The 11623-nt window shown below is 36.4% G+C and overlaps 1 protein-coding gene across 2 annotated transcripts in view; it reads left to right on the forward strand.

The window, feature by feature from the left end:
* The window catches only part of LOC137022761 (protein arginine N-methyltransferase 8-B), a 50678-nt gene extending 44505 nt beyond the window's left edge, over positions 1–6173 (forward strand). For both annotated transcript variants that reach the window (XM_067389206.1, XM_067389207.1), the window contains 3 exons: positions 1073–1223; positions 4459–4580; positions 6039–6173. In XM_067389206.1, coding sequence (XP_067245307.1) covers positions 1073–1223; positions 4459–4580; positions 6039–6122 — 357 coding nt within the window. In that variant the 3' untranslated portion in view covers positions 6123–6173. The remainder of the gene's footprint in view (positions 1–1072; positions 1224–4458; positions 4581–6038) is intronic.
* The last annotated feature ends 5450 nt before the right edge of the window (positions 6174–11623 follow it).

The following is an 11623-nucleotide window of genomic DNA, read 5'->3' on the forward strand; positions in this document are numbered from 1 at the left end:
TTCCACTTTACATTAATGTTCCCTTTCATAGGTTGTTAATGTTCATAACTCATTAATAAATGGTTCACAGGTTTTCACTTTACATTAATATTATTACTGGTCATATTACGGGTCTTGTGGTGAACAATGAATCCGTGCAAGTTAAAACACAGAAAAAACTTGTTTGCCGCAGTAATCTTTAATCAAAATCTGAAAAGTTACTTCTGGTCTGGAATGGCGTTCCTTCTCTGATAACGTCAGTTTGACGGCTTGGGTTGAAAACGTGTAAAGCACTCTTCTGCAACCGTTCGTCTGCTATGAGTGAGATATGGAGAGAAGGAGTGCGAGAGATGGAAAGGAGGAGCACTAAAGTAAAACTCTGCCCTCTATTCAATATTCTGTTTCACTTGGAAATACGTCACAACACTGGAGAAGAGTCGTTTGCAACTTCCGGTTCACGCAGACTTTAATATCTAATCAAGTTATGGTTATTATCTTTTGTTTTATTTTCAAAATAAAGTTGGAATTTTGTCTTTAAAAAAACAATAATTTTGTTTTTATACACTGCTGTGGAGAGGCATCATGACCTTTTTGGAGAGTATCATGGGTAAGACAAAAACTTCTGGTAAGCAACATAGTAAGACAAGTGGCAGTCATGAGATATTAATAAGAAAGCACAAATACAAAAACCTTCAGTCTAATTATGATAGTCAATTTTTGCTGCATCATAAAATAAACCAGAAATCTGGTTTTGAGTTAAATATGTTAATAAATACATTTATTAAGCATTTATAACATGTGAGTTAAAAACGGCTCACTATTTGGCAGGTATTGCATTAAAGTCGCCTTTTTATTCATGCAGTTATAACTGCATTATTAATGATTTATAATGCATTTGTAAATGACTTATTACTCATTAACAAACACCTTTATAAACCCTTTACAAAGGGAACCTTAATGTAAAGTGTTACCAAAGTTTCTTACAGACAATTCTGAGACATAGTTAATCCGTAAAAGAAACACAACTGAGATCTTCATTAGGTACCTTAGACCATAAAAATAGCAACTTTAAGCTTTTCTCATCTTCTCTCAGGAAGTGGACATCTACACGGTGAAGCCAGAGGAACTGTCCTTCACCTCCTCCTTCTGTCTGCAGATCCAGAGGAATGATTATGTCCATGCTTTGGTCACCTACTTCAATATCGAATTCACCAAGTGTCATAAAAAGACTGGCTTCTCCACAGGTATAGTGTTTTAAAACGTCTCTATGTTCTGCACCTGTGGCCACAGTGGTGTATATCATGAATGTGTACTTTGTGGTCGATGTCTGCCCTCTAGTGGCTCAGTTATGACATGGCACTGCCAAAGACATTGCATTAAACTAAAACAGACACCTAAGATTTAAGATAAACTTTTAAAATGGAAACCAGGTACACAGAGTTTGTTAAAGGTGAAGCCTTTGCTGAGTTTGCTCATTAAAATTAATTTTGTTCTTGACGTTCACCCAGTAGGCCCAACATTTTGGGGCTGAAAATAATTGGTAACCAGCTGGTGTGTAACATGAATAAAAAATTATGAAGACATTATTTGACTTTATATCCTATAAGTTTACCAAGCCACATCCACATGACTCAATTAATATTTACGCACCATACCAATTTCATTCATATTTGCACAGTAAATGTTTTATTTCCAGCTTGACGGAATGCAGTGTGTTGCAACGTGTGTTGAAGTAAAAACTGCTCATGACGCAAGACGGCAAAGAATATACACGATCTAGTGCTATTCATAAAATGCATGTTGAAGGGTTAGTTCACCCAAAAATGAAAATTCTGTCATTTATTACTTACCCTCATGCCGTTCCACACCCGTAAAACCTTCGTTAATCTTCAGAACAGCACAGATGAATCAGTGGCCGCGTCTGAAAACTGGAAAATGTTGCCTTCTGAGGACACATTTCAAGGTAGTAAGGCATCAAGGCACATCCGAATCCAATGTTAGCTTCACTTCCTGTCTCATGAGATACCTTCCTCAGATCGATTTTTGAAGGAAGCATAGGTGTATCCTTAGCTGCCTTTGATATCCCACAATTCTGTGTTTTCCATTCTGTGACAGTTGAGCTAGAAAAATTAAGATGGCGTCCGAAAGTTGCGTTTACTGCTCAGTTTGTGTATAAATGTATGATTTTGACCAACATATTTCAATTTTGATATCATTTCTATCAAGAAATTACTAGTGATGGTCGAAGCTCCGACGCTTCATGAATCTTTTGTTTCGAATCAGTGATTCAGAGCGTGTATCAAACTGCTAAAGTCACGTGATTTTAGTAAACGAGGCTTCATTACGTCATTACTGTTTCGAAATATTTCAAAACAGTTTGAAATTTCAATGGTTCACCGGTAGAGGGCGATGATAAAGTGAACCCATGAATCATGCAGATTCACTGAGAACTATTGAACAAGCGTCTATTGGTTTTACCCTATGGTTTGACCAGTTTTATACATTTGTTTTAATTATACATTAGAATAATTAAAATTACTAATGGTAGTTATTAATTTCTTATTGGCCTGTTTAGCTTGAGCCATGGAACAGAGAAACACACACTGAAAATTGATAAAAGAACACATTTTATACAGACACTCTATATTTAATCTAATTAGATGATTAGTTAATTCCATTTAATTGATTTTACTTTAAATAAAACTTTTGCAATACATTTGTTAAAGGGTATTTTTAAAGTATGTTTGGCCTGAGTTTTGTTGCAGTTGCACCGTTCTGATCACTAGGGGTCACCATGGAGACGGGTGTCAGATTGTTTCGAAGCCTCGAATCCTTACGGCACATTTGATTCAACTGCTTCAGTGTTTCATGAAGCCTCGATCTGCCCATCACTAGAAATTACTACTGTAATAATTAAATATTTGTTTAGTTCTCACCAAAGCTCGTGCTATATTGCTGTACATCATTAAACTGCTACACTGCCTCAGAAGTCTGTCCGAAATCAATTTTGTTAATGCACAAACGCTGCCGTACAAGTCATTCTTTTATAAGACAGCGAGGCAAAAAGACGGTTACCTAGGTTTTCGGATGCAGCCAGTGTGTCAAATCTGCTGTTCGGAGCGCCAAAGTCACGTAATTTCAGCCGTTGGCAGTTTGACACGCGATCTGAATCATGATTTGACACACTGATTCATTATGCTCCGATGCTTCATGAAGCAGTGTTTTGAAATCGGCCATCACTAAGTCATTATTTTGTTTTTTTGGCGCTCCAAAAATATTCTCATCGCTTTATAATATTAATATTGAACCACTGTACTCACATGAACCGATTTAAATATGTTTTTAGTACCTTTATGGATCTTGAGAGAAGAAGTGTCCATTGCTCCCTATGGAGGCCTCACAGAGCTATCGGATTTCAACTAAAATATCTTAATTTGTGTTTTGAAGATTAATGAAGGTTTTACAGGTGTGGAACGGCATGAGGGTAAATAATAAATGACAGAATTTTCATTTTTGGGTGAACTAACCCTTTAAACACTATTTGCATATGGTTATATTAGGGAGTTTATTATTATGTACCTTACTTTAAAGCAAATAGTCAGACACAATGATGGTGCTCCTGCGGTCGTTCCAGTGTTGCCAGATCAGAAATGTCCTAGTATCGTAATGACCTAGTATCTGCCAGTTACATCTGCCGTCTTTCTTTGCCACATTACAGTAAATGACATGAAATATTTTTGTGTAAGTATAATGTCCTCTGCGTTATTAATTCTGTGCCCAAAGTCTTGTTTAGCATCTGTACACAAATTAGATCTGTGCTGCTGGTTTACACTGATGATTTATGGTGGGTATGTTTTCCTGTTGTGTGCCTTAGCAGTCTGATGCATTGTATAGTCAAGAGAGTACCTGACTCCTAGATGTCGAGTTGCAGTCTTGTAAGGTGTTGTGGGATTCTGATCTGAGGGCTCTGTTAAGTTCTATTGATCTTTCAGGCTCAACGTATTGCTCAGTCAGCATATAGACGTTTCCTCTTGGGTGGACGGAACCACAAGTGATCTTTTAGCTGGCAAGAAAGAGTCCTTTCTTCCTCTCTCAAATGCACACACACACAACTTTTGCATCTTATTTGGCAGCTATCTTGAAAGAAGTGCAGGCTTACACAGATTTATGTCTGGGAAAGCATGAAAATCTGAATTTGTGAATTGAATTTGTCAGGATTAGTACAAGATTTACTTGTTTGTTGTTATTCAGTTTCATGTCTAAAAACAAAATAAAGAGTCAGGATGATCAATATATATCATTTAATAAAAAGACAGCATGGAATATTCATTAGCAGCCATTATATACAAAATATTTGACCTATAAAATGCATCAACCAATCAGAATCAAGTGTTTCAGAGAGCCCCGTAACAGTGTGTTGTATAGCCTATTATTTATTTAATGTTATATTGTATATATTTTGTCTTCTATTCACTGTAGCACCAGATTCCCCGTACACACACTGGAAGCAGACAGTGTTTTATCTGGAGGAGTATTTGACTGTGAAAAGAGGAGAGGAGATAGTGGGCACTGTCAGCATGAAGCCAAACGAGAAGAACGTGGTATGTGCCCCCATATTAAAATATGTTTTCAAGACCCTTCTTCCTTTATTTCTTTCTGTTAATTAATATAAGTACAGCTTAAAGGTGCAATGTGTAAATTTTAGCGGCATCTAGTGGTGAGGTTGTAAACTGCAACCAACGGCAGCTCGCCCCTCCCTTTCGAAGCAAAATAGAGAAGCTATGGTGGCCGTCTGGGCGACACAAATCAAAGATCGTCGTCTGAGACAGAGAGTACGTTAGCCAGTGAAGCAATGAGGTTTCTTCTTACTTCTAACAAAGAACGGTCTCTGCTTCTAATAAACCAGAAGACTACTACTTCTTCTTTGTGTGTATTTAAAGGGTTAGTTCACCCAAAAATGAAAATAATGTAATTTATTACTCACCCTAATGCCGTTCAACACACGTAAGACCTTTGTTAATCTTCGGAACACAAATTGAGATATTTTAGTTGAAATCCAATGGCTCCGTGAGGCCTTCATAGCCAGCAATGACATTTCCTCTCTCAAGATCCATAAAGGTACTAAAAACATATTTAAATCGGTTAATGTGAGTTCAGTGGTTCAATATTAATATTATAAAGCGACGCTAATATTTTTGGTGCGCCAAAAAACACAAAATAACGACTTATTTAGTGATGACCGATTTCAAAACACTGCTTCAGGAAGCATCGTATCATAAATGAATCAGTGTGTCGAATCTGCTGTTCGGAGCGCCAAAGTCACGTGATTTCAGCCATTGGCAGTTTGACACGCGATCTGAATCATGATTCGATACACTGATTCATTTATGCTCCGATGCTTCATGAAGTAGTGTTTTGAAATCGGCCATCACTAAATAAGTCGTTATTTTTATTTTTATTTTTTTTGGTGCTCCAAAAATACTCTCATCACTTTATTATATTAATATTGAGCCACTGTACTCACATGAACTGATTTAAATATGTTTTTAGTGCCTTTATGGATCTTGATAGAGGAAATGTCATTGCTCCCTATGGAGGCCTCACGGAGCCATCGGATTTCAACTAAAATATCTTAATTTGTGTTCTGAAGATTAACGAAGGTCTTACGGCTGTGGAACGGCATGAGGGTAAATAATAAATGACAGAATTTTCATTTTTGGGTGAACTAACCCTTTCTACTAACCCAAATTTCCTTTTTACTAACCCAAATGCTTTCCAGACTATATATACAGTATATACATATATGCTGCTTAATATTTTTGTGGAAACTGTGATACACATTTTTTTCTGTTCAAAAATAAATAAATTGAATTAGAAATAGTTGTTTTATGTAATGTTTTAAGTCATTACTGTCACTTTTGATTCATTTGATCAATTATAATGCAATAAATCTAACATTTGAATGGTAGTGTATAACTCAATTAAACCTTCTTTACTCAAATTGTTATAATGATTCCGCAACTTAATGTTTCTGCTTTTTCCTTTTTTTTTTAATCCAGCGTGATCTGGACTTTACCTTTGAGCTGGATTTTAAAGGTCAGCTATGTGAGGCCGCTATCGCCCACGACTATAAGATGCGCTAAGTGTCCAGCAGAGGCGAGAGACGGTTCTTGACAGCACTCAGAGAAGCAGAGGCAGGAGCCGCTCCAGATCATAGCTACAGCGACACAGAGAGAAAGACCAGGACAGAAGTTATCTCTGGGAGTCTTGCCAGTGTTTTTTGGAGCGGGGTGGCACTTCTAGCAATAGCGTCCTTGCCTTTGCCAACTATAGCCTGCACTAGTACGCCATCTCTCCGACTGTTCAGGGGCCAACTATGACTACACCCCACAGCAAACAAAAAAGAATGTCATGGGCTTATGAATGTTAAGTGTTAGTTTATGGTTGCTTTGCTTTTTAAATTAAGAGTGTGAGTTCATGTCAAAGGTGTGCTTCCCAGTCCCAGACACTGAGAACTTTAACATATTGTATTAATAGTATAACTCCACTTACATGCCTGTAGTAATAATTCATTTAAACTAATTTTAACAACTTCAATGCAGTAGGATAAGTCATCTTGTAGATTTAGGATCAGGTTTTGAGAAAATCCAGATCATTCTCAGGAAACGAGGCCATTTTTGTTAGAAGATTTCAGGTTTTTCCTAAATATCATTGGCCAGTACCATATTATTTTTTAAAGTCAGCATTTCTTTTTTGCTTTGTGCTTAGAACTTTTTTTTCTTTCTGTAAAGCATTAATCACTATGATTTTTTTCCACCTGGTTTGCAAAAACAACTATTGAACTTTACGAAGCCAATATACATTAAAAAACAATATATAAAATGATCAATTTTGTTTAAATCAAAGACTATAGAATAACACAAGACGTGTCACTCGTATTGTGTTTTTGAATAGGAAAAAGTGCAACGCACAATATGGCTGAATAAGTCCCGCCTTCTAAATAAGAGCCAATCGCTGATTGGTAAAGTCTACGCATCACTGCAACGGCCGTTAGAAGCTCCGGTTCCTATAGAAACAGTCAGACGCGCACATCCGAAATGAGGCACAAGCGACGCGCATTTAGGACTGCGCATTAGCTTGATCCAGCCTGAATAATACCGTTTTTTTGTCATGATTCGAGCGTTTAGAAACAAAATATATGAGACAGTTGTTCATTGGTGATTTCAAATAGGAAATTTAATCGAAAACTTGGCAAACAGCTACACTTGAAGGCGTTTCAAAGATGGCAGCCGAGTGAAATGATTGTCTTATCTGCATTTTTTAAAATTAAGCATTTTATACATACCATGACATTTTCATTTCAATAAAAACAAAATTTAGTCATTGTTTGTGATACTTTATATTATATTGTGATGGACACGCAAATTAGAATAAAACTGCATGGCAATTGCATGTTGCAAAGAAAACTATACATCTCAAAATGTGTTTTATTTTAAAAGTTCTGTGCATTTCACATCAAAGTTATTTATAGTATAAAATTGTTAGGTTCTATATCCTATTAATTGTTTGTAGTGCCTCATGTGGACACCATTTCCTGAGAAAGACCCATCCATAACAAAAGTAAGTTTTGCGGCATCAATGACACTTTTAAACCTACAAATTTTTTTCAGACTGTATGAAGATCATAGGAAAATGAATCAGAAGCTAATAATGGAATTTACAAGCCGAAAGTGTGATTGCAATTCAGCGACGTGATGAAATTGTGAATTTGTTTTTTTAGTAGCTTTGTGAGATTGCAATATGTAGTGTTAGTGTAATTTATGATCTTAGATGTGTGATAGTTACTTTTCCACTTGCATCTGCTAACTGAGCACAGAGTTACCACAAAATAGAGAAACAGCACATAATACATATCAAAACATAGATGCCATGTGGAATGTTGGCTCTGTCTGCGGTGAGATCTTGATGAGCTGAACTCAGATGGCATGCTCTTCACCTGTGCTCTTATTAGAGTCTTTGCCAAGGCGACGACTGGGATCCGTCCCGTCCTGGTACATTTGTGACCCCCGTGTCACAGCTGATTGTACTGTTCAAGCCCTCACCAAAGACATTCAATTCACTAGCAAAGCACATTGTCCTTTATTATGTGTTAAATTTATTGTTCATAATTAGTCCCCCTCCTATAAGTATTCATCTAGTTCAACTAGGGTCTGATGGGTCTTGGTGGAATATTGTGCAATATTGGGTATGTGAAAAATATAATCTGTATTCTCTGTGCAGAAGAATGTTTTCCTCATCCAATATTGTATTTCCAGAACTAATTGAGTGTTTGTTATTGAAATTTGAGGTTTACATGTTAAAAATGTTTTAAAATGATAAATCTGCCATGATTTGAGTATCTATCGAGATAATAGTAAGTAACATAGCTTATGAAAACTAATAAAATGAAAGTTAATTAAAATGTTTAGGTGTACAAAAGCATGCCTTATTGAAAGCGTCTTTGACTGTTTATAAAACTTGACATATTGCTGTTATGAAAGTTAAATATGTAAGTGACATAAAAAGACTGAACATTTGTTGATGTAAAATGTTGGATCCCATAGCAAAAAACAATAAAAGCCATTTGTCCATTAGCGTGCAGTGTAATACTTGGTTGTGCTCTAAATGTAGTACCACTTGTAGTCCACAAGGGGGCTTGAAAAGATTATGAAAAAAAAAAAAAACGGACACAAGTCTATCTGACATACTGGCTATGGAATGCTAGTACACTGGTTACATTTTGCACAGTATATATCCCTAACTATATACTTTTTTAGTATGGGAAACATGCTACAATGTTTCAGTAGGCTATATTGTTCGAACTCATTATACTCAGTGTTTCCTTTAAAGGTGCAGTGGTGTACATTTTAGGAGGATCTATTGACAGAAATGCAATATAATTCAATATTCAACTATGTTTTCAGTGGTGTATAAAGTCCTTACATAATGAACCGTTATGTTTTTATTACCTTAGAATGAGCCATTTCTGTATAAACATTTTCCGGGTTGTGTCCGTTGCTGGAGCGGCTGAGAAGAGTGCGCTGTCATTATACAGTACGAGAGCGGCCTCTAGAGGCGAAATCAAAAACTATCACTGATGCCTCGTAGAGTTTGTATTGACACGTGACGTGAGGCTGTGCGCTGTACAGGGCGGGACACTTCACAAACGGATTTAAAACATAGACAACCAAACGGTATGTTATACAGTGTACACTACAGTAGATGTTTTCATATCACTATAAAGTAATTAGTTTAAGTAGATGCTGCATTACTGGAGAACAGTAGTATATTTGCCGTCAAGGCGGAGAGGATGCTAACATTAGTAGTACCTCAAGCGGTTAAAACAATGTGACAAAAACACCAGCTGTTTAACTGTTTCATGATTGTTACCATTCATAACCATTAGATAATCATCAAGTTTTCTAAAATAGAGGCAAATAATGTGTGAAAGTGTACATATAATAGGCCCATGCCATGCCTTTGTGTGTAAAGATTGTAATTTTTAAGCATGACTGTTTGGATTTATATGAAATGGTAACACTACAATAAGAGTCCTTTTGTAACATTAAATAAGGTTAATAAAAGTATTGTTCATTTTTAATTTCAACATTTACAGTGGGTACCGAAAGTATTCAGACCCCCTTAAATTTTTCACTCTTTGTTATATTGCAGCCATTTGCTAAAATCATTTAAGTTCATTATTTTTTTTCCTCATTAATGTACACACAGCACCCCATATTGACAGAAAAACACAGAATTGTTGACATTTTTGCAGATTTATTAAAAAAGAAAAACTGAAATATCACATGGTCCTAAGTATTCAGACCCTTTGCAACCCTAGCAACCAGTCGTCCTGTCCCTGCAGCTGAAAAACACCCCCACAGCATGATGCTGCCACTACCATGCTTCACTGTTGGGACTGTATGGACAGGTGATGAGCAGTGCCTGGTTTTCTCCACACATACCACTTAGAATTAAGGCCAAAAAGTTCTATCTTGGTCTCATCAGAACAGAGAATCTATTTCTCACCATCTTGGAGTCCTTCAGGTGTTTTTTTAGCAAACTCCATGCGGGCTTTCATTTGTCTTGCACTGCGAAGAGGTTTCCTTCGGGCCACTCTGCCATAAAGCCCCGACTGGTGGAGGGCTGCAGTGATGGTTGACTTTCTACAACTTTCTCCCATCTCCCGACTGCATCTCTGGAGCTCAGCCACAGTGATCTTTGGGTTCTTCTTTACCTCTCTCACCAAGGCTCTTCTCCCCCGATAGCTCAGTTTGGCCAGACGGCCAGCTCTAGGAAGGGATCTGGTCGTCCCAAACGTCTTCCATTTAAGGATTATGGAGGCCACTGTGCTCTTAGGAACCTTAAGTGCAGCAGAAACTTTTTTGTAACCTTGGCCAGATCTGTGCCTTGCCACAATTCTGTCTCTGAGCTCTTCAGGCAGTTCCTTTGACCTCATGATTCTCATTTGCTCTGACATGCACTGTGAGCTGTAAGGTCTTATATAGACAGGTGTGTGGCTTTCCTAATCAAGTCCAATCAGTATAATCAAACACAGCTGGACTCAAATGAAGGTGTAGAACCATCTCAAGGATGATCAGAAGAAATGGACAGCACCTGAGTTAAATATATGAGTGTCACAGCAAAGGGTCTGAATACTTAGGACCATGTGATATTTCAGTTTTTCTTTTTTAATAAATCTGCGAAAATGTCAACAATTCTGTGTTTTTCTGTCAATATGGGGTGCTGTGTGTACATTAATGAGGGAAAAAAAATGAACTTAAATGATTTTAGCAAATGGCTGCAATATAACAAAGAGTGAAACATTTAAGGGGGTCTGAATACTTTCCGTACCCACTATACATTTTAACATTTTAAAGTTCTCTTACATTAGCTATAATGCACTATGAATTAACATGAATGATCAATGTATAATTAATATATTCGTATTTTTTTATATTTAAAAATTACGATAAATATTTAGCCATTTTTTTAATTCAAAGTAACAAAATGTAAGAAAGAGTTAAAACTGAACACAATCTTGCTGCTCAAACTGTGTAGAACTATTTTTAATAATATTTTTTTGCTCCTTTTGTATTTTACATTTACTTGTACTTTTATTTTCAATTTTCAAAACTTTTCGCACATAAGTACAAAAAAATATCACATACTTTAAAACTTTTACTCAAGTAACATTCTAAATAGTGACTTTGACTTCTACTAAAGTCATTTTCTGGTAAGATATCTATACTTTTACTCAAGTATGGTGTACTTTAAACACCACTGGTTAGAAGTAAGAAGAAACCTCATTGCTTGACTACACTCTGTTCTGTCTCAGACGACGTCTTTGTTGTTCTTTGTCTGAGCAATTCACAACCTCACTGAGAGGTTCACAACCACAACCTCAAATTTACACACTGCACCTTTAATGTAGCAGGTTAAAATTTTTCAGAAAAAAAAAAAAAAAAAATACAGTAATACAGTGTGCTCTGGTTGTTTGCATACAGTAAATGTCCATACTGTGCACATTATACAAACTGCATACTAAGAGATACTGTACACTATTTTGAACATAGCCATTGTGTATGTGATAATTCCAATAATT

This window comes from Chanodichthys erythropterus, chromosome 7 (assembly GCF_024489055.1).
Source record: "Chanodichthys erythropterus isolate Z2021 chromosome 7, ASM2448905v1, whole genome shotgun sequence".
In the NCBI taxonomy this organism is placed as follows: domain Eukaryota; kingdom Metazoa; phylum Chordata; class Actinopteri; order Cypriniformes; family Xenocyprididae; genus Chanodichthys; species Chanodichthys erythropterus.